The 27,392-nt window shown below is 45.2% G+C and overlaps 2 protein-coding genes across 2 annotated transcripts in view; one reads left to right on the forward strand and one right to left on the reverse strand.

Annotated features, from left to right (window-relative positions):
- Positions 1-27,392, forward strand: part of crb (cell polarity complex component crumbs) — a 62,172-nt gene that overhangs the window by 17,932 nt on the left and 16,848 nt on the right. Inside the window, exons 5-29 of the mRNA XM_028319231.1 lie at positions 94-245; positions 699-818; positions 1,669-1,797; positions 2,823-2,965; positions 3,327-3,546; positions 3,996-4,064; positions 4,652-4,780; positions 5,484-5,626; positions 6,004-6,216; positions 8,641-8,779; positions 11,967-12,074; positions 12,157-12,279; positions 14,206-14,354; positions 14,820-15,015; positions 15,982-16,171; positions 16,379-16,531; positions 16,739-16,824; positions 16,897-17,071; positions 17,446-17,625; positions 19,316-19,538; positions 20,224-20,466; positions 21,487-21,699; positions 24,411-24,672; positions 25,730-25,898; positions 26,999-27,137. Coding sequence (XP_028175032.1) covers positions 94-245; positions 699-818; positions 1,669-1,797; positions 2,823-2,965; positions 3,327-3,546; positions 3,996-4,064; positions 4,652-4,780; positions 5,484-5,626; positions 6,004-6,216; positions 8,641-8,779; positions 11,967-12,074; positions 12,157-12,279; positions 14,206-14,354; positions 14,820-15,015; positions 15,982-16,171; positions 16,379-16,531; positions 16,739-16,824; positions 16,897-17,071; positions 17,446-17,625; positions 19,316-19,538; positions 20,224-20,466; positions 21,487-21,699; positions 24,411-24,672; positions 25,730-25,898; positions 26,999-27,137 — 4,066 coding nt within the window. The remainder of the gene's footprint in view (positions 1-93; positions 246-698; positions 819-1,668; positions 1,798-2,822; positions 2,966-3,326; positions 3,547-3,995; positions 4,065-4,651; positions 4,781-5,483; positions 5,627-6,003; positions 6,217-8,640; positions 8,780-11,966; positions 12,075-12,156; positions 12,280-14,205; positions 14,355-14,819; positions 15,016-15,981; positions 16,172-16,378; positions 16,532-16,738; positions 16,825-16,896; positions 17,072-17,445; positions 17,626-19,315; positions 19,539-20,223; positions 20,467-21,486; positions 21,700-24,410; positions 24,673-25,729; positions 25,899-26,998; positions 27,138-27,392) is intronic.
- Positions 8,944-11,465, reverse strand: LOC114363516 (nitric oxide-associated protein 1). The gene is made up of 3 exons (XM_028319255.1): positions 10,474-11,465; positions 10,277-10,394; positions 8,944-10,193 (listed from the first exon to the last, which is right to left on the reverse strand). Exons 1-3 carry the CDS (start codon positions 11,307-11,309, stop codon positions 9,006-9,008), a joined length of 2,142 nt encoding a protein of 713 aa, XP_028175056.1. The 5' UTR covers positions 11,310-11,465; the 3' UTR covers positions 8,944-9,005.

Genomic DNA, 27,392 nt, shown 5'->3' on the forward strand with positions numbered 1-27,392 from the left:
TCTTGACGTTGGCGTTGTTCGCCAGATGGTCCTTCGAGCCGGATGAGCGTGAGTGCATATCCCGAGTTTTGACTTATTTGTATATTATTTCAGGTACGAATGCCACTGCACAGCGCGCTACACAGGCAACAACTGCGAGGTGGACGCGGGCGACCCGTGCCGCTCGGCGCCGTGCCAGCACGCCGGCCGCTGCCTCGAGACGCCGCGCGGCGACTACACCTGCAGCTGCCCGCCCAACTACCACGGTACCCGCCGCTCTTGTACCCTGTACCCGTGGAGTAAGGGGAGATAGGGGAGAACAGCAAATTCGGGAAAGCTTTGATACCAGCTCAAAACCCAACTCCTATCGTTCATTCGTTTGTTTCAATGACGTCCACTGCTGGACAAAGACCTCCCCCAAGGTTTTCTAAAACGACCGGTCCTGCGTTGCCCGCATTCAGGTATTTCCCGCGACCTTCACCAGATCGTCGGTCCACCTAGTGGGCGGGTCTGTCCACACTACCTCTTCCGGGCTGCGGTCGCCACTCGACAACTACTTCTCCAGTGATCATCAGCTCTACGAGTTATGTGTCCCGCGCACTTCCACTTGATTCTAAACTCCTATCACCGGTGTCTATCTGTGAAACTTATTACTGTGTTTGAGTGAGCGTTCTTTGCTCTATGTCTATGAATGTACTGAATGGATGTGTCTCCCGCAGGCCAGCACTGCGAGCTGGAGGTGTCGCTGGACCCGCTGTGCATGGAGGGCCCGTGCCGCAACAACGGCAGCTGCAGCGTGCCGCCCGGCGCCACCGACTACGAGTGCGCCTGCCAGGAAGGTAATACCAGAGTAAATACAAAATGAATGTTGGGAACCGATTGGTGGACCAACCTCTTTTTTATATTGTCTATGTTTTTTATACTTTTTTTTATTACTTTTGATACCTTTTGTTTGGTTTGAAGTTGATGTTTTTTGATAGCCGTTGTGGGCATTTATTTGCAGGAATACATCTTCATTTTAATCCGAAGGTTTTTCTTATTTCCGCACGCCCGAGCGGCTGTCCGCAACAATGAAGATGACCTAATCTTCATAGAAACGCACGGGCGCGGTTTGTATGCGGCGCGCACGCACACACTGACAAAATTTAGCGGGGAGCCAGTCGTGGTTGCGCTGAATTTAGTCAGTGTGTGCGTGCGTGCCGCATACGTATATTGGCGCGCTCACAGACAAACCGCGCTCAGTGCGTTTCTNCTCTGGTAATACACTTACCCTGCTGTTAGTTAGCTACCACTATCTAGGAGTTACAGACATAATTTAGATTTGATGGAGATATTAAAAAACTTGTCTACTGAAATTAAACCCATGTTCGCAAATAAAAATGATTAGATTTTTTTTGATTTGACATTTCTATTCTAGTCTAGACTAAATGAAAATGAAATTCTGCGACACAAAACAACGTGGTGTCGAAAAGGACACCACGACGCTGAGCTTCCGTGGATACCTAGTATCTTCCTGCACAATATTAAATGCTGTTGAAACATTGTTAAAAAAATAAGATAAAAAAAAACGGACGGGGTTAATAAACATATTTTTATGAGTTGTCAGAACGAGACTCTCCCATAGATTTTATGTGGTAGGCCTCATAAAGCTTCAAAGTGAAGTGTTACATTATTGTTGTTGTGTCGCAGGCTACACGGGGCGTAACTGCGAGATAGATGTTGACGAATGCGCGAGCGCGGCGGGCGGCACGGGCTGCCTGCACGGCGGCCGCTGCCTCGACGCCGTCAACAACTTCACCTGCGACTGTACTGGCACAGGTGAGCTCATCAGATACTTGTCTCAAGGAAAGAAAGAAAGATACATTTATTACAATGGACATCACACAAATACAATGTTTGACATATGGCTTAACCGAGGAGCTACTTGTAGTACCTATGTAATCTAAGTTTTAACCTAAGTATTTTTAAAAATTTTATATAATATAGCAAATTGTTAATTTATTTAATTATTACTTAATTACATAAATTTTACGTGTGAGCTTTTTTCGCCTGAAACACAGGTTTTTAACCTAGCTCAGGCTACAAAAGACTATTGAACTATATGTAAACTCTAGCATAATAAGTTCTTATAATGTTCTTATTTTAATGAATAAATTATTATATTATATTATTATTATTATTAAATACAGGCAATTACATAGACATGACAGTGGCACATGATAATGGAAGAAGAAAAAAAAAACATAAAAACAAGAGTAAACTGAGCAGTGCCACCCATTCACCAACAAGATGCCCACTGCAACGGGACCCCACTCAGCATATCAATGTTTTAATGGTCTAAAAATATTTTGTTACACAGCTGTAGCGGCAGCATTTGGTGAAACCGCGCTAGTGACAAACAACTAACTCAGTGAGGGCTATCGTTTTTAAACTTAACAGTTGGCACCCTTGGCGATTGACAGGACCTTACTCTACAGTGGCGCCATCTTGATGAGTGCAAATGCGATAGTCGTCCTACCACTTTAGCGCTCACAAGTTGGCGCCACTGTCTTCGCTACTAGCAAGTGACAGGACTTTACAGTGGCGCTAACTGGTGAGCGCTAAAACGATAGCCCTCTTTGCGTTAACGTTCGATATTAAGGCGGAGTCCGCACTACGGTTTTTCCCGCAAGCGGAAAATCGCCAAACCGCGAGACCGCCGGAAACGTATACGTGGGAAAAAGCCGCAATGCGGACGCTTGCATTAGTTTTATTTGGTTATAAAATTGGTGGTTTAGTCGTAGTGCGGACTCGGCCTAATGTTTCTACATTTCAACATATTGATCAGTAATTTTGTATTGTAGGTTACACTGGCGCGCGCTGCGAGGTGAACGTGGACGAATGTGCGGAAGACCGCACGGTGTGCGGGCACGGCGTGTGCTACGACACCTACGGCGGCTTCGTGTGCGCCTGCCAGCCCGGCTACACTGGCGAGCGCTGTCATATCGTAAGTGCACATCCGGCTCGAAGGACCATTTAGCTTACGATACATCCGATTTTTTTTGTGTGGTAGAATTCTGATAGACGATAGAAATGTAAAAAAGACATTATTTTTTAAAGAATCCCGCTGACTTCTCATGGTAATCTAAAAATATGTTTGTGTTACGATTGGGTTCACCACAATAGTCTAGCGGCGGCAGGGATCGAACTCGCGTTCCCCGGATCACAAGTCCACCAGTCTTAAACTTTCATCGTTCGGCTATTGTTACCACTAAATTGGTAATAGCATTTTTTAAGTAACCTAATGTTGGTCCTGTCTATGAGCGTTGACGTTTATATCAGTTTGCTAAGCGCCATAATGTTTGCAGATGTCAGCGTGCGCGTCGGGCCCGTGCGGGCTGGGCGGCGCGTGCGTGGAGGAGAGCGGCGGGCTGGGCTTTCGCTGCGTGTGCGCGCGGGGCTGGGCGCCGCCGCTGTGCACCACGCCGCTCCCGCCGCCCGCGCCCGCCGCCGCCCCCGCCGCGCCCGCCGCCTGCGCTGACGTCACGTGCCCGCCGCGGAGCCACTGCGCGCCCGCGCACGCTGCCGGTGAGTGCTCGCTGCTACACCCCGCACACTATGCGCCGGGCGCCGCCGCTGTGCACCACGCCGCTCCCGCCGCCCGCGCCCGCCGCCTGCGCCAAGTTTGTCGCCATAACAACAATGTTAACAGCATTGTTGTGTTCCGGCAGTTAGAGGTAAGATAGCCAGTTGCTCCGTGGTTGAGGATTCCGGGCGAAGCTCGTTTCCACCTTCGGGCTGATCATCACTTACCATCAGGTGAGATACAGGCCAAGAGCTTCCTCGTTGTGTATAAAAAAAAAAAGTCAACCTTAAATTACTCACCGAAGAGAAATGGATAATTCTAAAATTTAACACTTCAAACAGGATTAAAAATGATGAAATTTAAAGCTAAATTAAAATAACCTCTTATTTGGCAAAATGCATTTATTCATGTTACTTTGGTCTGGTATTAATTCGGTACTATTTTGTTTCAGGCATGCCAACAATGATGACCGGCGTGGTGTTGAAACAAGTCACTTGCGTTTGTGATGTTGGATATTTTGGTAAGAATTTTACCATGTGGTTTCCTATTCCTTGATTTCAATATTAGTTTCATTCAAGACCAGTAAGGTTAATCAACCACGTTTGAACATTTGTTCAAACGTGATTGAAAGAAGGTATCTAATGCACAGGGGGTAAAGCCTGGGTCCGTGAGCACGTGAGCGCGCTCGCACACTCACTGCGGGCGCCCGTCGCACAGTCGCGACAGCAACATAATTACGCGCGAGCGATAGGGATGGGTAGCTTGGGGTCATTGGACGGGATTCTACGTGCTCACGGACCAGGCTTTAGATTGTGGCGTGTTTATCAATCACAAACAGGGCCGTCTTTAACCTACTTGGGGCCTGGGGGCGTAGTGTGAATCTACTTCAAACGCATTCAATATCGACTGCGTAAAAAAGTGACATAATGTATGATGGATTGTACAACGCCCCTAGCGGAAACTTTCAAGAACTAAAATCTTCATATATTTTTTAACGCCGTCGATATCGAATGCGTAAACTCACACTACGCCCACTGATCACAAAATCGTTTTGTAATGTTTCCTTTAGACCTACAAAGTTTAGAAACTTCATTTTTGTTGTATCAGGCGCCCCCGGCCCGTCTCCGAACTGCAGCACGATCGAGGCGGCGTGCGAGGCGGGCGCGTGCCTCAACGGCGCCACGTGCGCGCGCGCCGGCGACGCGCTCGCGTGCGAGTGCGCGCCCGGTTTCAAAGGTACGGCACACTGGCTGTAGGCCCGGCTTTGCACGGTTTCTCTTTCTATTAATGTTGTTGTTCTTTTTTTCCTAATTAAAAGTTGTTAGTGCAACTATAGGTCTAGCGCTTAACGGAGTCAGTGCCTGAGGTATGGGAACGGCGCGGGAGGGTATTTTTATGACGTCAGTGACACTATAGTCTGGTCCGTGAGCACGTAGAATTTTGTCCAATGACCCCTAGCTACCCATCCTTATCGCTCGCGCGTAATTATGTTGCTATCGCGCTCGCACACTCACTGCGGGTGACAGTCGCACAGTCGCTACAGCAATATAATTATGCGCGGGTGATAAGGAGGGGGTCATTGGACAAAATTCTACGTGCTCACGGACCGGGCTTTAGATTTCCTTCAGATTTCTATGTGACCCCTCTCGTGCTGCTTCCATACCACATGCATTGATTCAGTTATGCGATAGACTAGAATATTGTGATTTTGTTGGTTTTACTATACTCTTAGGATTTTTTCATGCATCTGAAATTTGCTTCGAGTAATAAGTTTAATTAATTAGATTTTTTCTGTACTCATTCGTGAATGTGGCATTTTTGTTGACATTAATTTCTAGCATTCTGAGATTACCTAAAAAAATATTTTTGTTATTTGCCCTGCATGTTTTGTTTTCCCGTCCCGTGTATGCGTGTTTGTGGCTCAATGTTGTGCGGACAGGCGCGTACTGCGAGCAGGCGGTACCGGCGCCGGCGCCGGCTGGGGCGGGCGCGGGCAAGGCGCTGGGCGAGCTGAAGGTGGGCGGGGATCGCTGCGCCGCCGCGCCGCCGCCCTGCGTGCACGCTAAGGCCTGCCACGACCTGGTGAGTAGCGCTGTGGCTTCTAGTGCAGTGTAGTGCGGTGTGTTGTAGTGTTGCTCCCGTCACGTTTCACGCTGTATCACCCCAGTTTTACATTGTACTCAATACGCAAGTGTTTATTGCATTTCACAGTGTGTGCGAGTCTTACATATAATTTTGAACACTTACAAAAAAAGTAGTTTTTTATTTGCTCAGATATAAGTAAAAATAAATTCAGAACATGAAACTGAATCTATTTTGATATTACACTTAAATACTTGCAATCACTTCTTTTGACTATCGTTTTGGCACAAAAACAGACACCAATTTTGTGACATGCACTGGATCTTTGTGCATTTATTACCATTTCTAGTCAGTTATCATTACGACATTCTCAACAGCCGCTAGGCTTCCGCTGCGAGTGTGAGGCGGGCTGGACGGGCCCGCGCTGCGACGTGGCGGCGGCGGCGGGCGAGGGCTGCTTGGCACGGCCCTGCCTCAACGGGGGCACGTGCCGCGAGCCCGACGCCGCCTGCGAGTGCCGGCCCGGCTACGAGGGCGCCGCGTGCGAGCTGCCTGCCGACTGCCGCGCCGCGTCCTGCCCGCACTACCAGGTGTGTATAGTGCCGCGAGCCCGACGCCGCCTGCGAGTGCCGGCCCGGCAAGACAACTTAGTGTTCACAAATGCAGTTGGATTCATTAATGACTAATTTTATTTTAATCTTTTTAGTTAAATAACATACATTTTTGTAAGCTACTTAAAAAGCCCTTTGTTTTTTTGATACCCTACTCGATAGGCTTTGAGAAAAGAACTTTTTTTGAAAACATTATGGCGCCTAAAATCCGCCCTTTTGATTTTTTCCAATTTTAATCCAGCCAGTGTCATTCTCACGATTAAGACGAATCTAACGACACCTCTCACGCTAAAATCGGTTTAGCCGTTTAAGCTGTAGCCCGTGCCAAAGAAATATAAGGGAGAGTCCGCTAATTTGGACCAGTTTTTTTCAATCCCATTTTACACATAGTTTTCTTTTGTTTTTGCTAATGTCCATGGTATATAATAAAAGATACATTATTCAATTTACTATTTCATAAGTATTAATTAACATGATTGTTGTATATTTAGCACAAATCAACAAAGTACGAGTTCAGAGCTTCGGTCCAATTTAGCCAACCGGTTCGATAATTTGTACCACAGGGTTACTAAATTGGATTTCAATAAATTTCAAGACTATAAAAAAACTATGGCAAAATATTATACGATACATTCTTAACAAATTAGGAAACGAAAAGGAACAGTAGTTAATAACATAGACAATCGATATTGTTTTACACGTTATCACGATTTTGAGTACAAGTTTTGTAATTCCAAATTATCGTAACGCACACTTGTACCTAATCTACTTTGCCAGTCTTTTGCTNTAGCCTGACCAGGAACATAAAAACCCTGGCATAGAGGCGCGTCAATTGCATTTGATAGTGCAACACTGAGTACAGTCGTACCTGTGTTAAATTAATAGGCTAACTTTATGTATCAGGATTCAGGATTACGGGCTAATTTGATATTTTCCTAAATTAACGAAAAAATATTATTATAGGTAACCTGTTAAAATAAATTAAATGAAACCATCAATCGAGCTAGTAGGATTTATTTTATTATTCATCAATAATCAAATTCAGAACTTGAATATTCAACTGCAATGTCTGCTCATGAACGCTTCAAACTCGGTACTTCTTTCCCAATTCCATAAAATTCAACACTTAGAAAGTGACTAAAAAATTTAAAATTGGTAGTTGAAATGAAACAAACCACAGCTAATTTTCATAGTGGACTGTACTATACGATAAACATGTCAGTCAATTTGACAAGCTTTGTCGGAAACATTATTCAATGAAAATATTGTCTGAACCCTTAGTATTTCTCTTCGCCAAATACTTTAACACATTGTGAACCACTTTTCTTTCACGACTATAAAAAGATTTTAGCAATTTAATTCACAAAATCAATTGCGCACATTTAAAATAAAGTTTGTTTACACTTTGACAGCGATAGACTGACATGCAAGGTGACATGTCAATGAAGTTTTCAGTTACTGTTGCCATTAAAAGAAATTAGTACCATTAGTTTTCCGCAACATGGCGAGGGTTTTTATGTTCCTGGTCAGGCTATACATGAAACCAAGAATAGATAAAGTCAAGAAGATTCTTAGTAATATTACACTCCGAAAAGTTAAAAAAGTATAAATTTCATCCCCACTCCTCTGTTTTTTTTTACTTGACTCGGCTAATATCCGCATAGTGTAACAGCAGCATAAAACTTGATTTCTTTGCCCACAATTTTTATAATCTGTGACCGACTTGAATTCAGGTAAAAAAAAAAACTGGCCGGCCATTTTTTTCCCGCGTCAAAGTTTGGTATGCTCGTTATTTTTCACCAATGTTTTTCTCAAGCTATTTTTAAATCTTAATTTATTGAAGAAATCATTCTTTTGTTTTAAAATTATCAAATAAATAGTTATTCATTACATCCTTCGGGTTCTACCTGCACGTCGATTTCTCAGCATTGTTCTCAAATTAGGCTTCGGCAAATAACTTGAATTTCATCGTTCATGAGGTAATTTTGTCTTATTTCGTCTTTGTCCGCCTGATTGTAGTCTTATTTTGAGATATTTCGGCATATTTAGTGCAGAAATTGTGTGATTTATTGCAATATTTAATTTTGTAATAAGGCGGTAGTTGCAAACCGGGCGTGTCCTGTGTGTGATTTATTTTGCATTTGAGTGCTATTTAACCTTATCGCCTTTAAGTATTCTGGTTTCAGTTCCTAGCTTTTAGTTACAACTTACAAACGCGAAATTTCATAAAAATATAATAAATTCTTCAGTCTACATATTATGTTTGTCCCTAAGTTAACAAGCATTTGTTTTTTCCTACATTTACTAAAATAATTCCGAAACAGCGTTGTGAATTCCCTAGGTTTTTAAAGTAAAGGGTTGTGAAAATGAACAAGTTTTCGTGAATATTTTGCTTGTGTGCAGGAATGCGTGGAGCAGAACGGCGCGTGGCGCTGTGCGCTGGCGCCGGCTGAGAGCGCGTGCGCGTCCTCGCCCTGCCACAACGGCACCTGCCTCGCGCGCGACAACACCTACCACTGCCAGTGTCCGCCCGGGAACACCGGTGAGTCCACGTGTTATCACAGCATGATCTAGGAGTGTGCCGGGATGAAATAGCGTAGTTACGAACGTCGCTGATGGAAGAGCAGACTTTAACCCAAGCTAAACTTAATTTCTGTATCTAAAATACTTTTTTGGTAAAATTTAAAATAAGTGCAACATGATGTAAATTTAAGATTTTTATTTATTCAACTACATAGTAGGTGACGATTACAATGCTACTTAAGAATTTATTCCCCAATGAATGGCTTTCCCACCATATACGCGGGAGTGTCGCGAACTCTTTTCCCTTTCAAGTTGACGGCATAAGGTAGCAGGGAAGGGTATCTTCGGTGTACGCCGCGTGCGCCGGGCGTCCACGCGATGACTCTACAAATAGACCCGCCCTTTGCCGTCACCGACACCCAAGCCACGGACGATAGCACGATATCGCCGCAGCACATCTTTGGTCCCTCTCCTTCGAACTCAAAAACCTCCCTTTTCTTCTCTAACCCCGGCCAGTTGCTCAGTCTCTTTGCTCCTCCGGTTGGCACCGCGAACAACTCTGTGCCCACGAAGCTGTCGTACAGCTTGTCCGCGTCCTCGGTCCTCGACACGGTGATGGGTAAGCTCTCCGCGCAAAAGATCGTAAACCGGCATGGATGCAGGCATTCTATATGATCCAACCGAGCCAAACCACCAATCAATATTGTATAACCCTGATGCAGGTAGTAAGTCTGGGGCTTGATAGTCTGTTTCGGAATGGTGAGCAGTAATTCCTCAGTGCTGAGGAGCGACAACATCTGGTCGGGGTGAATGACCCCGGGCGTGTCGTAGAACCACTTGCTGTTGACGAACATCTCGTCTCTCTCGTCGAGGCCCATCATGCGGCGGTGCCGCTCGGCCACGTCCGCGCCCTCGCGCGCCGGCGGGCCCGTGAAGGAGCGCCCGATGTGGCCGATGAGCACGGGCGGCTCGGCGGGCGGCCTGCCGTTCGACAGCGAGCTGCGAATTTCTTTCTCCATTTTTATCAGCTTACGTTCGGTTTTCAATCTCTTTGTTCTGGTGTATATCTTCCAACCTGAAGGTCTGTTGATGGGAAATTTCAACAAGTGCAGTGTTGTCCCGGGCCATCTGCTGACTGTGGCCCTTTTGACGATGTCCACGGCGTGCACCTTGCAGTAATCTGACTGCAGCAGAGCGTTGAATAGGGAGCTTTTACCGACATTTGTGCAGCCGACTAGGAACACATCCCCCTTGTACATCCACTCCTTGAACATGACAGTTATTAAATCTTCCACTCCATAACCAGTTTTGGCAGAAATCAGAGAAACATATTTGATATTTGCTTCTGCAAGTTTGGTTTTATTGATTTCTGTGAGGAGAGATTCTCTTACTCTTTTCAAATAGCCAATACTGTCCCCAGGCAAAAGGTCCACCTAAAAAAGAAGCGCTCATAAAATATAGGTTTTAGGCATATGACTTTTGTACAAAATAACAGTTTATATTTGTTTGTTCTCACCTTATTTCCTACGATTATAATAGGTCTCTCTGTGCCAATAATATCAACTATCCCAGGCCAAATGGAGCATGGGAAGTCTAGTAAATCAACCATAAGTACTACTAGTGACTTCACATACCTGAAATGAATACAAATATTTTAAATAGGTTATCCAGTGCCAAATGTTGTGAATGTAAAAGTAAAGTATTATGTCTTACCTAATAGACTGTAATAGCTTTTCATATTCTTCTGGTTGCACAGTTACATCTAAGGCAATATTATACTCCTTTAGGAAATGGCATCGCTGGCATTCCATGCTTTTCAGTTCTTCCTCTTTCCTATGTCGCAGGATTTCACTTGGCAAATATCCTGGTATAGAGGGCTCGCTGCAGTGCAAAAGTGCGCCGCAGCCCCCGCACGGAACCTGGGTGATCCCTATTCTGGGGTCGGGAGTCCCATACCGTAGCGACCACTCATCATCTGAAGTTTCAAACTGAGTATCATCATAATGCTCATAGTTTATCATCCACTTGTCCACATCGCTTTTGTCAAATTCAGAGTTTTCTGAAGTGACAGGTTTTGAAGTACAGCTTTCAGATTTTGCTGCAGAGCTTTCAGTGTCATCTTTTACCAATTCAAGTGGTGTAGTTTTAGCAAAAGGTAATTGAAAAACTTCCTCGCCTGGTTGCTCTATTGGTTCACTTTCAGCTTCCAATAACTTTTCTTTATCCACAATGTATTGTAATGCTACTGGTAGAGGCGGTAGACTCTTCTTTATGTGTTCTTTTTCACTCTCAATTTTAGCAGTTTTCAAGGTTTTTAAGTGATATCTGAAGTGACCTAGTTCTAACCTTTCATGTTCTAAATACGAGTTGAAGATTATTTTATCCTGATTTTTCTGTAATAATGTCTTGAAATCCTTCTCTTCGCTGCTTTTCTCGGCATTTTCCTTATTATTTAATTCACTTGTAACACGAATATGGTTTAGTCGTTTCTTTTGTAAAATACATTGTGTTCGACATAACCTCAAAATGCTACGCACTGAATATATCATACTGTTGACTCACACTATAATTGTAGCCCTTTATTACTTTTTCTACATTGTTATTAAATTAATACTACTCGAATAATTACATTAGCCAAACAATCTAGGGCATTGTTGTGACAGAAAATAGGGAACGCCAAAATGAAAGCATCGCAGTAAATGACAGTGACAGCTGACGTGAATAGTGATGTACCTCAACCGGTTTTAAGTTAGAACATAAACAATCGTATCCGGTTTTAGAATCGATTAGCAATCGATTACATGATACAATGCAATGTTTTTATTTGAATTTTAATTTATTGCTTGTTGCATTAGTCATGAAAGGCAATTGCTAATCGAACGTAAAGCACTTGAAACAATAATGTATTCGAATACCTATCCGATGAAGTGGGACAGAGTATCTCGCGCGACGGACGGGTTTGGATGTACACTTGAGTAAACTCCTCTGCAATACAATGTGACAAATTTTATTTTAAAACTTATTTAACAAATAACTACACATTAAATGGTATTATATTATTATAAGCTAGACATATTTTAAACATGACGAATCCGCGTCGATTGTTGATTATTTGGTTAATTTTTATTGAAGGTGAGATAATTAAGTAATTATTGTAGTTTTTCAGTTTTGTTCACGACTGAAGTGCATAATGTATTTGTTCTTAGGGAGATTGTGTGAGTTGGACATCGATGAGTGCGCGCGGTCACCGAAGATCTGCAACAACGGCGTGTGCGTTAATGTGCCAGGGTCGTATCAGTGCTACTGCCGGCCAGGTAACGTGATCATAAAGTTAAAAACTTTTAATACACATAAACGGTACATGTTCTGTTTACATGAACTATGTTTTGTTAATAGGGTACACGGGCGACAGCTGCGAGCAAGACATCGACGAGTGCCTGTCGTCGCCGTGCAAGAACGGCGGCACCTGCCAGAACCTGGAGAACAACTACGAGTGCACCTGCTTGGAAGGCTTCGAAGGTCAGTGCCGTCTGCCACCTGAACCGGCCAGCAGTCATTGACGACTGTCGCTCACGCGTGTAATTACTCGCCAATCGATTTCGCACGCTTTCTGCGATGGAACATGAGAATTTAAGTACGAATAATATCTTTTTAATCATCGTGGAAGTTAATTGTTGGTGTTCCTCATCGAAGTCGAAGTATTTGTTTCTATGGGTATTTAATTTGAGTATGACGTGTAATGACCTACTGACATCGATCGACGCTAAAAAGTTAGTTTTAATGTTTCTAGCACATAAAGCAACACAAAACTAAATAGACAATAGGTGAAAAGAAATGTGTGGTCTAGTTTTGCTACCGTTGTTTTTTTTTTTTTTTTTTTTTNATGGTGGATAGGTGTTTTGCAAAAACGTTGGCTTTTTCTTTACTTGTCCTAGTCCAACCAACCTGTGCCCTTAGGGGGCATTTATATTGCTGTGGCCTATTCAACTCCTTTGTAAACTTCCAGAGAGAGTACTCTGTGGATTTTGTGGCAGTTAAATTTTCCAGTTTGTCCCTCAGTGTGGCATCATTTATAATATCTATTGAGTTTTTCAACTCTCTAATGGCTTTGTTTAGTGCAGTCTTGTCACTTTTATGCCCAGTTTGGTGCCATATCCTACGTAGTTTTCTCTTCTCTAGTATTTGGCGTTTGATCTCGAGAGGTAAGTTCCCACCCACTTTGCAATTTGGTTCTTTTTTTAGGGGAGTGTTGATCCAGCAAGCCCTTTGTATTAGATTAGTAATATATTGGGTTGCGTCATCTATCTCGTCTGGTGTTTTCAGGGATACTTTTATCTCGATGCATTCGTCAATGTATTCTCTGAAGCCTTCCCAATCAGTGAGGTTGTTGCACAAGGTTTCAGATTTCTCATGGCTAATGATAGTCGTACTAATAGTAAGAAGAACAGGAGTGTGGTCGGAGCTACTGTCTAAGCTGGATTCCGCCTTCATGTAATTTGCCGAAAGTCCCTTTGTCACGAAAAAGTTAGCTACCGTTGTTTAAAACGAATATTTTGAGTGACAATATAAATTATAAAATGATCACGCGTTTCTCTTGTTATTTTTAAAGCAGGATCTTGATGGTTAACACGTTTGGCGCCATATAGATATTTTAATTATCACATTACATAGGTACGCAAGTCTCGCGTGCACTTCAAATTCCATACTTGGTCTTGTGAATAATGATGGTGGAGTTAATGTTGACCAATTAATTCACCTTAGAAATGTTGTGAATTACTTTTTCCTCGTGACCTGATGCCCACATAATGTGCGACGCAAGGCTTCTAATACTCATCGACCTTTAGAAAAATGAGTCATTCATGAGCCGCCTATGATTTTGCTGTCGTAAAAGTACTGGATGAACAATCATACATTATATCTTACATAATAGGTAATAATATGACGATCTGAAGTAGAATATAATTATTCCTTTCGAGGTGTTCGTAAATGAATTAACACAATTGGAATTTATCCAATTTAAGTTATTAGTCACAGGTCAAATGTCATTATGCCATGTTCTGATTTTAGTTGGTATTTCAAAACCTTACGTATGGGCCACACTTCCAGCTGCTCATTTCCAGTCATGCATGTTGTCTCTTTCTATCACAAAGAATCGCCATTTGATAAGAGCGGGAGAAAAATCCGAGATGGGTAGCTGGAACATCTGTTTCCGTAGCGTATTTGTTGTGGCTCGTTCTAAGCATTCGGCGCGGGGTCATGTCTATTGGGGCCAATGAACACCACGTTGTTTTCAGGCGCCGTACCGTCGGTCACACTTCCAGCTACTCATTTCCAGTCATGATGCTGTCTCGTTCTATCGCAAAGAATCGCCATTTGATGAGAGCAGGAGAAAAATGGATAAAAACGCGGTGTGCCTGGGCCTTTAGTGTTTTACGTTATGTGCAGGCAAGGACTGCTCGGTGAACATCGACGAGTGCGAGGCGCAGCCGTGCGCGGCGGGCTCCACGTGCGTGGACGGCGTGGCGGGCTACAGCTGCGTGTGCCGCGACGGGCTCACCGGCGCCAACTGCGAGATCGACATCGACGACTGCGAGGTATGGATACAGGGTGAACCCATTGATCACGTGACCTAAGTACACCCTTTGACTCATCCCGCCACCTTCCCATGGCCATTCCAACCTTGCTATTATAACTGGCCGAATCGAGGAGTGCGTGGAGCACCGCCGCATCATTACTTTGGACTGTAGCAGTTTGTCTAGAGGTAGCCTTTCAAACTAAGCGTCACAGACGCAGTGTCTATAACTTTGGTCTTGTGCCACCAACGCCGCGTCACTAACTCGCTTCGAAAGGCTTACCTTTTAGACCGAAACTAAAGACGCTGCGTCTGTGACGCTTAGTTCGAAAGGCTACCTTTAGGGCTTCCGCTAAACCTCGCGCGCCCGCACGCGGATCAGAATCAAAGTTATTATGGGACGCCGGCCGCGGGCGTGTTGTTCCATCAACTCAGCATAATGTCAGCGATTTGTTAGACGTGTATTTATCAGCGTGATGTGTTGCAGTCTCAGCCGTGCTTACACGGCGGGCGCTGCGTGGACGGCCTCAACGGGTACACGTGCGAGTGCGGCGGCACCGGCTACAGCGGCGCCGACTGCGGCACCAACGTGGACGAGTGCGCGCCGCAGCCCTGCCGCCACGCCGCCGAGTGCGTCGACGAGCTCAACGCCTACCGCTGCGTGTGCCGCCCCGGCTACACCGGTCAGTGACCCCCCGGCGGCACCGGCTACCCTAGGCAATTTAGTCCGATGACCCCAAGCTACACATCCTTGTCGCTCGCGCGTAATTATATTCCTGTCGCGACTGTACGACGGGCGGCTGCAGTGAGTGTGCGAGGTCACAACTCAACGTCTTCGCATTTTTTTTTTTCTATTTATTTGGCACAAAAACAGTCATTACAAATATCACTTCTAAACAAAAACAGTAACTAAGCAAAAAGACGAGTGCCCAAAAGTAAATAGTAGAATACCTGCATAAGAATAATGACCCATGCACGTATCTAAGACACTTTTTATCCATTGTATTCTTAATAACAAAATCGCTAGTTTTCCTCGTACGCATCCGTTATTTGCAATTAATTTTATTTATACACGTACACCATTATAATAACTTAAATCAATAATAAACATACCTCAATGGCATGTTCGCGTAAGTTCTTTACAAAGTAATTACAGCCTATTTATTTGCTGTTCTCCTATTGTATTAAATTTATTTATACATTGACTCCTTTAATGGTGTTATTAGAAATAGTTGCATTCGTTATTAAATCAATTTTGCACATGATCACGTGTTATTTGCGATTAGGTAGAATCGATTTTCCATTCATGTTCAGTAAATATGTTTGTAAAATTTTCCGCTTGTAACAAAGCCGATTAATCTGAGGGCTGAGTGTGTTTACATCAAACGCGCTAGTGAGTGAGTGCGTAAAAAAATGACATTAAATGTATGACTGATTGTACAGCGCCCCTGGCGAAAACGTTCAAGAACTAAAATGTTCATAGAAACATTTTTTAGCGCGCTCACTAGTGAGCACGTTTGATGTAAACTCACACTCAGCCCACTGATACTTTCCTTAGTCACTTGTTGACATTCGTCTATAAATTGAAATGTGACATGCAATAAACGTTTTGAATTTGAATTCGATTAACTGTCGACTATTCCCCACAGGCAAGGACTGCGAGATAGACATAAATGAGTGTGAAGGTGAACCTTGCAAATATGGCGGCATTTGCCTGGAGCGCTCCAACGCCAGCCTGTACCGGCCCGCGGACGCCCCGCCCGTCGAGGTGGGCCCGCAGCCGCATATGCTGCTGCCCCGGTCCTTCTACCAACCGTTCTCGTATGAAGATGCTCAAGGGTGAGTCTATCAGCTAAGTTCAGGCAGGCAGTCGCTCAAGTATGGCGGCATCTGCCTGGAGCGCTCCAACGCCAGCCTGTACCGGCCCGCGGACGCCCCGCCCGTCGAGGTGGGCCCGCAGCCGCATATGCTGCTGCCCCGGTCCTTCTACCAACCGTTCTCGTATGAAGATGCTCAAGGGTGAGTCTATCAGCTAAGTTCAGGCAGGCAGTCGCTCAAGTATGGCGGCATCTGCCTGGAGCGCTCCAACGCCAGCCTGTACCGGCCCGCGGACGCCCCGCCCGTCGAGGTGGGCCCGCAGCCGCATATGCTGCTGCCCCGGTCCTTCTACCAACCGTTCTCGTATGAAGATGCTCAAGGGTGAGTCTATCAGCTAAGTTCAGGCAGGCAGTCGCTCAAGTATGGCGGCATCTGCCTGGAGCGCTCCAACGCCAGCCTGTACCGGCCCGCGGACGCCCCGCCCGTCGAGGTGGGCCCGCAGCCGCATATGCTGCTGCCCCGGTCCTTCTACCAACCGTTCTCGTATGAAGATGCTCAAGGGTGAGTCTATCAGCTAAGTTCAGGCAGGCAGTCGCTCAAGTATGGCGGCATCTGCCTGGAGCGCTCCAACGCCAGCCTGTACCGGCCCGCGGACGCCCCGCCCGTCGAGGTGGGCCCGCAGCCGCATATGCTGCTGCCCCGGTCCTTCTACCAACCGTTCTCGTATGAAGATGCTCAAGGGTGAGTCTATCAGCTAAGTTCAGGCAGGCAGTCGCTCAAGTATGGCGGCATCTGCCTGGAGCGCTCCAACGCCAGCCTGTACCGGCCCGCGGACGCCCCGCCCGTCGAGGTGGGCCCGCAGCCGCATATGCTGCTGCCCCGGTCCTTCTACCAACCGTTCTCGTATGAAGATGCTCAAGGGTGAGTCTATCAGCTAAGTTCAGGCAGGCAGTCGCTCAAGTATGGCGGCATCTGCCTGGAGCGCTCCAACGCCAGCCTGTACCGGCCCGCGGACGCCCCGCCCGTCGAGGTGGGCCCGCAGCCGCATATGCTGCTGCCCCGGTCTTTCTACCAGCCGTTCTCTTATGAAGACGCTCATGGGTAAGTTGATCAGCTAGGTGTTTTCTGCGTCGGAACTTATGTAGAAGCTTATTTTTTATACATTCCTAGGTGTGAGTTACGAGCGTTTGATTCTGGTCATATGTCCTATTTGCTTCTGTGATTATTATGTACTCTAGCAAGTAAATTATTGAATTTGAATTTATTACAAGTATAGTGTTGTTTTGATTGCGTAGGTTCGAGTGCGTATGCGTGGCGGGCACGATGGGCGCGCGCTGCGAGGTGAACATCGACGAGTGCGCGTCGAGCCCGTGCGGGCACGGCAAGTGCGTGGACGGCGTGGGCGCCTACTCCTGCGACTGCGCGCCCGGCTACGAGGGCGCGCACTGCGAGACCGAGGTCGACGAGTGCCAGCGGTGCGTACTGTGTCTATGTCCCGTGAACATCGACGAGTGCGCGTCGAGCCCGTGCGGGCACGGCAAGTGCGTGGACGGCGTGGGCGCCTACTCCTGCGACTGCGCGCCCGGCTACGAGGGCGCGCACTGCGAGACCGAGGTCGACGAGTGCCAGCGGTGCGTACTGTGTCTATGTCCCGTGAACATCGACGAGTGCGCGTCGAGCCCTCTGTCTGTCTGTCTGTGAGCTCCATCAGTTCTTCCCGAAGGTGGCCGGTGGGCTCAGCGTGCGCTGGGTCCGACCGGACTATGTAACCTCGCAGATACTCACTGGACACGGGTGCTTCAATAAAAGGCTGAGCGACATGAAGCTGCGAGAGGGGAGTATGTGCGAGTGTGGCGAGAGTGAGGAGGACAGGCACCACGTTTTGTGGTACTGTCCTTTGTATGAAGACCTGTGGAGATGCTGAGCGGGATAGCGCTTTCGGAGGGTTATGCCTGCATGGTATCCGGATCTGGTTGGCTCGGAGGCGAACTTCGCGCGGCTGCGTGAGTTCGCGCACGCGTGGTATAGCAGGCGGAACAGCCAGACGCCTAGCGGCCAGGCACCGGACGGTGCCCCAGAAGTAGAGTCCATGCCCCAGAAGGGGGAGACGAGTGGCAAATAGGGACAAATGGACGAAGAATAAAGAACTTGTAGAGAGTCGAGCGTTGCGCGCGGTGGAGTGCAATCTGCTCTAGGTAGCCGCAATGAGGGCTATCGTTTTAGCGCTCACCAGTTAGCGCCACTGTAGAGTAAGGTCCTGTCACTTGCTAGTAGCGAAGACAGTGGCACCAACTGGTGAGCGCTAAAGTGGTAGGAGGACTATCGCATTTGCACTCATCAAGATGGCGCCACTGTAGAGTAAGGTCCTGTCAATCACCAGGGGTGCCAACTGTTAAGTATAAAAACGATAGCCCTCATTCCGCGCGCATTTCTCAAGATTCGGCCACAACAACCGCGAGGTTGGTATGGCCATGGGTGGTGGTGGGATTTGTATCTATGTATGTATGTATCCGCAGTGCGTCACATGAGTCCCTGTTAGAGATGGGTTATACTAGGTAAATTTGATACTAGGTGCACCTGTTCCGAGTATTTATTAATACTCGATCCAAATACCTATTCCACCTAGTACGTAGTAATTTAGCATACTTGACGCGACTAGTGCGGACTAATCCACGTAATATGACTTTAAAATAAATTTTTTTTTTAAAGATACAATGAATAATGCAATTTGAAATTGAATAATAATTACTCCCTTCATACTTCAACAGGCTTTGGACTGTCAACTTAAAAGTTGGCGTATTTTAAAGATATCAATTTCATAAAAATATTTACATATTTTTTCTTATTTACATGAATATGGTTTGACTACGTTTGTGTGCGTTTGCTTCGTCGCGCTCAAATTTGTTCGGTCAGACAGAGACGGAGCGAATCTCTACGTTCGCACATAAGCTTAGCGAGAAATACTAGGTGCGCGTAATACACGACTACGGATTACGCAATAATAACCTCTATTACTTTGATGGTAGGGTCGGAAATCGTGTAATTTATAAAATACTAGGTGGATCAAGTATTTAAAAAATTGGAATAGGTGCCGCCTAGTGCTGTAAAATACCTAGTGTGTGGATCTGTTCTAGTAAATACGTGTCATCTCTAGTCCCTGTGCAGGTACCAGCCGTGCGCGCACGGGCGCTGCTACGACGGGCGCGCGACGTACTACTGCTCGTGCAGCGCGGGCTGGGGCGGGCGCAACTGCTCCGTGGTGCTGGCGGGCTGCCGCGACCAGCCCTGCCGCAACGGCGGCGCCTGCCTGCCCTGGCTGCAGCACGAGACCAAGCACCTCTTCAACTGCTCCTGCACGCCCGGCTACCACGGGACCACCTGCGAGCAGGTGCGTTGCTTGTCTGACACTCAGTTGGAGCAAGAGTGATAACACAAAATTACATTTTTGCTTGTCTTTACAGAAATCCTCTCTGTTAATGCAGAGTAAATACAAAGAGTAGGTAATTAAATAAATAAATGAGTAGGTCATCTTCATAGAAACGCACCGAGCGCGGTTTGCAAAATTCGGCGTAACCACGACTGGCTCCCCGCTAATCCCCGCTAAATTTTGTCAGTGTGTGCGTGCGCGCCGCATACGTGCTGGCGCGCTCACATACAAACCGCGGCCATGCGTTTCTATGAAGATGACCGTGGCATATTGGACGTGGAGAGGGTCATTAATTATACACATATTTTCTACTTTGCCGAACATTTGCACGAGAACGGTTTGTCCAAAAAATATGAATTTGGTCTTATTTAATGCAGGATTAAATGCCCTTCAACCGTCAGGAAGACCACTTTTCGATAGGGTAAGTCCTTTACGCGATATAATCGGAAAACCGAAAAAGCGCCCCTTTCGGGGGCCCCCACCACTTAAGCACAACTCCGTCGAAGTCGAAAACCTAGGAGAGTCTTAAAGGGCAACCAATTAAGCCATTAAAGCAATAAAATCTTTTGTAGGAATTATTTCCGATTTAAAAGCTAATTCTACTGGACTAATTGCAATCGTTTTTAATCCCTATCCCTGCTTCCAGATAACAACAATGTCTCTCGAAAAGAGCAGCTACGTGGAAGTGAACACGAGCCGCGAGGAGGGCTACGACATCTCGTTCCGCTTCAAGACGACGCTGGGCTCGGGGCTGTTGGCCATGGGCCGCGGGCTGACGTACTTCATCCTCGAGCTGCTGCACGGCCGCCTCAACCTGCACTCCAGCCTGCTCAATAAGTGGGAGGGCGTGTTCATCGGCTCCAAACTCAACGACTCTAAGTGGCAGAAGGTATGCTTCGGTGTCACTAACTAGAAACGAAAAGTCGACGGTAGACGATACAATGAAATGAAATCAGTACATAGGCCCTTTCCAGGGCGCTCATACGCATCCCAAATATAGCTTGCCCTACCACCACTTCGGGGCTGGTGCTGAGAAGAAGTAGCGGAAGACAAGCAACGTCAACTATGATAACCGCTATCGGACACAACGACTGTTTCCTGAAATGGAGTGTGATGTCGACAACAATACTTATCTACGTTCTGTTTTAAGAGCCCGCCTCTTATCAGATAATGATCTGGTCTGGCCTGAAGAGAAAATGACTTTCTAAAGTCTGAAGAAATATTATGTCTGGAGAAACACTATAATCCGGGCCTTTTCAAGGCGAGAGTGAATAGGCACTTACAGGGCAGATATGACCATCCTAGACTGCATCTCACTTAACACCAGATGCGATTGCGGTCAAATGCTTGCCTTGTCATGCATAAAAAAAGGATTCCTGATAATATCTATACTAATGTTATAAATGCAAAAGTAACTCTGTATGTTTGTCTGTCTGTCTGTCTCGCTTTCACACCTAAACCACTGAACCGATTTTGATGAAATTTGGCATAGAGATAGTTTGAGTCCCGGGAAAGGACATAGGATAGTTTTTATCCCGGTTTTTGAAACAGGGACGCGCGCGGTGAAGTTTTTCTGTGACAGGCAAAATTCCACGCGGGCGAAGCCGCGGGCGGAAAGCTAGTAATAAAATATGTATCACTTTACTTCAAATGTAAATTTCTAATCTGGAGAAATACTAAAATATCTTTTATCAATGAGGGCTATCGTTTTTATACTTAACAGTTGGCACCCCTGGCGATTGACAGGACCTTACTCTACAGTGGCGCCATCTTGATGAGTGCAAATGCGATAGTCCTCCTACCACTTTAGCGCTCACAAGTTACAGGCAAGTGACAGGACCTTACTCTACAGTGGCGCTAACTGGTGAGCGCTAAAACGATAGCCCTCATTGGGCCACTTTTTGTGCAGGTGTTCGTGACCATAAACTCGTCGCACCTGGTGCTGGCGGCCAACGAGGAGCAGACCATCTACCCCATCAGCCAGAACGAGGCGTACAACTCCAGCGTGACGTCGTTCCCCACCACGCGGCTGGGCACGGCCGGCTCGTCCTACGCCACGCTCACGCACGGGCCCAACTTCTTCGTCGGCTGCTTCCAGGACGTCGTCGTCAACGGGCAGTGGGTCAGTGACATATTTCATACTCATTTATTTATTGAATTACATATGTATGTACAGTAAGGTCTTATAAAATAGGTAAGGTAAACATGTGGGCCCAGCTAGGGGAATTGCAATTAAATTACAAAGATATGTACCATCCTAGACTGCATCTCACTTAACACCAGGTGCGATTGCGGTCAAATACCTGCCTTGTCTAGCATAAAAAAATAACTAAAGATTCTAGTTTCCATTTGGTACCTGAGGAGCTGAGGAGGACTCGGAAACGCTGCTTATGTAATTTCGGGTCTGTCTGTCACCGTCGCTCATTGTGGCTCCTCGCTTTGCATGAGAGGAACGGCAACATTCGAACTTCGGATTATGTATTTTAAGAGTAGCCTCGTTGGATTTGGGCAGCACAGGACTAGTTGTTTTGGAACTTCGTTGGAGAGGCTTGTCCGGCATTAGACGGAATTCCGTTGAAAGGACCGAATATTATGTGCAGGGTTCGAAAATATCCTTATTAATATCCGATATACAGGGTGTTAGGTAAATGGGTATATGAGCTGACACCTAGCCCATGTTAACATGGGCATATAAATGGTATGGTGAAGTCAGAAATTTGAAATCATCATTTTTTTTAATTTTCATACAAAATAAATTTTATAAAATCGATGGCTCCTACGTATAAGGGCGAAACTGCCGCTTACGTCTTTTTCCAATTATTTAAGCAATTATTTCACTTTGCTCTAATCTATAACATCAGTAAGAAAAAATTTTTTTTTTTCCATTAGNTACGATTTGTAAGAAAAATAAAATAATTAAAATGAAGATATCAATTTTCTGACTTCACCATACCATTTATATAACCATGTTAACATGGGCTAGTGTCGGCTCATATACCCATTTACCTAACACCCTGTATATTGGATATTTATAATTATATCAGATATACAACGTGTCCCAAAATTCAAGGATAAGCCGACGCCACAGGATGGAGATAGTCATGACTACTTTAGGAAAAATAAGGAAAAAAATCTATCTTAATTATTTTTTAACTTACATAATAAATTATGGAATTTGACGAAAATTTACACCCCTTATGATATTTTACATTACCACGACCACAATTTTTCAAATATTCCTGTTTTTCTGTTTATATCGGCAACTTAAGTAGTGCTGCTGTTCACCCCAACTCTTAAAACCCCCAGAATCCTTGCAGTTTTTACACAAAAGTTAATCAAAATATGTTATTTTCTTAAAATTTTGAACGATTTTTACTTTCACTCCACTTTGACTCATCGTTTTGTAAAAAAAAAGTATGAACACTACTGCGGCAAGTTCTTTATAAAGTTGACGCAACTATCCAAGATTCCAAAATGGTATAATACTCTAAGAAACCTAGTCGCAAAAAAGATATGCGTACCATTTTTATAAGCACTTCGCTTGTTAGTTAGTATGGGATAAATCTTGCAACTGAATTTAAAACCAGTTCTCATTGACCAATTGAGCTGAAATTTGGTATACTTGTGTAAGTACGATGACAATGCAATATTATGGTACCATTGAGCTGGATGGAGTCTGAAGGTGGCCATAGGAACTCTTAACGAAACGGCGGAAATGCATCTAGTTTGGGTTCGTTGGACTTGTCTTTTCGAGCACTTTAGTGCTAGATGATGTCCAGGGTCCTGATGATGAAGTCAAGAGGTGGCAGGAGCTGGCCATAGGAACTCCTAAACGAAACGGCGGAAGCTTATCGAGTTTGGGTTCGTTGGATTTGTCTTCCCGAGCCCAAGTGGCCATGAGATTGAGAAATAACTAAAAAGTTTAAAATAAAGTTGTAATAAAAATATTTTTTTTTAAAAACAAGCTTGACTTCGTTTGGAAATTATAATTGACTTCATCATCAGGACCCTGGACATCATCTAGCACTAAAGTGCTCGAAAAGACAAATCCAACGAACCCAAACTAGATGCAATTCCGCCGTTTCGTTTAGAAGTTCCTATGGCCACCTCCAGTCTCCATTCAGCTCAATGGTACCATAATATTGCATTTTCATCGTACTTACACAAGTATACCAAATTTCAGCTCAATCGGTCGAGGAGAACTGGTTTTAAATTCAGTTGCAAGATTTATCCCATACTAACTAACAAGCGAAGTGCTTGTAAAAATGGTACGCATATCTTTTTTGCGACTAGGTTTCTTAGAGTATTATACCATTTTGGAATCTTGGATAGTTGCGTCAACTTTATAAAAAACTTGCCGCAGTAGTGTTCATACTTTTTTTTACAAAACGATGAGTCAAAGTGGATTGAAAGTAAAAATCGTTCAAAATTTTAAGGAAATAACGTATTTTGATTTACTTTTGTGTAAAAACTGCAAGGATTCTGGGGGTTTTAAGAGTTGGGGTGAACAGCAACACTACTTAAGTTGCCGATACAAACAAAAAAACAGAAATATTTGAAAAATGGTGGTCGTGGTAATGTAAAATATCATAAGGGGTGTCAATTTTCGAAGAATTTCGTAATTTATTGTATAACTTAAAAAATAATTGAGATATATTTTTTCCTTATTTTTCCTAAAGTAGTCATGACTATGTCCATCCTGCGGCGCCGGCTTATCCTTGAATTTTGGGACACGTTGTATATCGGATATTTTCCGAATTTATGTACATTTTAGCGCAACATTATTGCTTGATGTTCCCTCGTAAGCTAACTTCAACCACTATTTTGCGACAGGTCCTACCTGAAGACACGAACAACACCAGCTCAGAGACCACAACCGAAGTATCCAGCTCATCCGGCATAGAGGGCGAGGCGGGCTTACCAGATGACGGCGAGAGCGGAGTCGCGCGCATCTTGCACGGCGTGCAGGCGCACTGCCCGCGCACGCCGCAGTGCAGCCCCAACCCCTGCCAGTCCGGCGGCGCCTGCGAGGACCACTGGACCACCTTCGTGTGCAGCTGCCCGCGCCCGCACCTCGGCGGCACCTGCCAGTACAGTGAGTGTGGTGTACACGGGCCCTTAGCGACATGCGTCATGGGCGTCGGTGACGCGACAAAACGCGTGCGCAACCAATAAAGAGCCAGGGAGACGAGATAGGGAGGGGGTGCCACGGTACGATGACGCTGTGACAGACAACGCAACGCATAGATATCCAACATGGAACCGTTCCAGCGATGACATTGTCAGGAGGGCTCCACAATCAATACTTTATTATTCCGATTTATGTCACGTCGATATTTATAGGAGAGCGCTACTATCAATACTGGGTTGTTAGTTTTTGATGTTTGCATTTTGATGTTTTACAATCGTGGGACTAAAGCAGAATATTTTTAAAATATCGAAGGTGACAGCTATCAACAGCCAGTCGCCTGGGACTTTTCTCTGTACGACTGAAAAATAGATGTGCTTAAGAGTAGGCGCACACCGTTGATTTTTAGTTGGCCGATAGTTGTGCCCGATTTTAAATTGTATGAAGAATCGGCCGAATCGAATCTGCGTAGTGTGCGCACTTCCCATATATGCCCAATTGCCCATACTGATCAACTGCCCGACTAAACTATCGGCCGACGAAAAATCAACGGTGTGCGCCTACTCTAAGGCCCTTTTCACACGTCCCGGTTGCCGGGTACCCGGTGGTGAAGTGTATGGGCTTGGTACGTAGCTAGCTTTCACATGTACCGGCGTAATAAAATAATACTACAGGACTAATTTTGTGATACAACTAATACACTAACGTAAGCTGAATAACTTTTAATGGCGCTCTGGACTGTAAATAAATACTTAAAATATAATATTATACTTACCTACAAAATAAATAATTATATAGCATGCATGCAGCCCTCCAAAAAATTTGCAATACCTAAACTAGGTTACTAAATTTTAAGCACTGTATTTAGTTATAAGACCTTATGTACCTACACTTAGTGAGCAAATAAATGAATATGAATAATTAATCTGGCTTGCCCATACACTTCACCACCGGGTACCCGGCGCCGGTTAGCCGGCAACCGGAACATGTGAAAAGGGCCTAACAGTGCAATGTTCCTCCTCAGACTACACGGCGGCGACGTTCGGGCAGGAGTCGGCCAAGCCGCGCTCGGTGGTGGTGGTGGCGGTGGGCGCGGCGGCGCGGCGCGCGGTGCACGCGGCGCTCGACATCTCCATGTTCATCCGCACGCGCAAGTCCACCGGACAGATCTTCTACCTCAGCTCGCTGCCAAGGTCGGTGCTCGCCACTCTCTGCTCTGTAGGCCTAAGATGCGCGCTGCAATAAGCGGTTATCACGCCATTTTATTGATTTTGTCCATACATTTTGACGGCGATAAAAGTTATCACGGCGCGCATCTTAGACCTACTGGACTTATTTTGGAAACGTTTTTCGAAGTGTACAAAGTTGTGGGCATAGTTGTATTTAAATTTCTTTGACCATTGTGTATTTTGCCAGTGATGACATCGGAACAGAGACGTGGTCGTTTACTAAGAACCTTATGACTTTATAGCCACGAAAGCCGAACGGAGGAGTCAGAGTGGCCGACGCCGCTCGACTATTGTGGTGAGCCGACTCGTAACACAAGCTTATTTAGCTTAACACGAGGGGCTAAACGGGGCTATTAATAATTTGGGCAATACAAATTGCCAATAATCTTTTTTTTTTTTTTAAAAAAGCTCAAGGGTAATGGAACGAGATATACTTGGAGTTTCCCTATGTGATCGAATCAGAAATGAGGAGGTTCGTAGGGCAACCAAAATAATTGACGTAGTTTTCGAGTGGCGACCGTAGGCTGGAAGACATAGTTTAGGCAGGCGTTCCACTTTGTAATAAATGATCCGATGAAGGTTGCGGGAAGTATCTGGATGCGGGCAACACAGGAGCGATCGTTGTGAAAATCCGTGAGAAATGTCTTTGTCCAGCAGTGGGACCAGCATTTGTTTGAATCAAATCAAATTAAATCAAATATAATTTATTTGCATTAAATAGGGTTTCACAAAGTGGGTGTTATTACATTTTTAAGTTATTATACTTATGCCTATTTAGCCATACTTAATTACAGCATGCAAATTTTAAATTTTGTCCTACATTAATTAACTAAAATTATAATTTATTTTATTACAATGTCCTATTTTTAAGAAAATCTCCTATGGAGTAAAAACATTCCTCTATTAGCCACTTCCTTAACTCCATTCGAAATCTATTAAAAGGGAGTAACTTTATTCTCTCAGGAATCTTGTTAAATATTTTTGGCCATCACATAACCATTATTATTAAACCGGATCGTTTTTGGTAATAAAGCATTAATGAATAGTTTTTCGCGTGGTTTCAGGGAGGGCCAGGAGGAGACACAAGTGAGCGCGTCGCTGTTCGGCGGCGAGCTGCTGGTGCACCTGCGCTTCAACCAGACCTCCGAGAACTACACCGTGGGCGGCACGCGCCTCGACAACGGGTACCTGCACCTCATCGAGGTAACGTTCACAGCCCTGCCGCACTGGCGGGTTACAAGCGTTTTCAAAGCAGAGCGACGCGCGACACTCCCACTTGACACTTGGTCCCTCTTCTTAACTCGTCCCACACTCACATGAAAATGGCACAAATCAAGTCGGCCTCGACGAGTATTGCCAAGAACAAAAAAGAAGAAGAAGACGCGACACTCGAGTATATCGTACGCCACTCACTCGAGGCGGAAACGTTATTTATCCGAGGTTCTTTCAAATTAGACG

This window comes from Ostrinia furnacalis, unplaced genomic scaffold, assembly GCF_004193835.3.
Source record: "Ostrinia furnacalis isolate ACB-3 unplaced genomic scaffold, ASM419383v2 OfSCF7157, whole genome shotgun sequence".
Taxonomy (NCBI): Eukaryota; Metazoa; Arthropoda; class Insecta; order Lepidoptera; family Crambidae; genus Ostrinia; species Ostrinia furnacalis.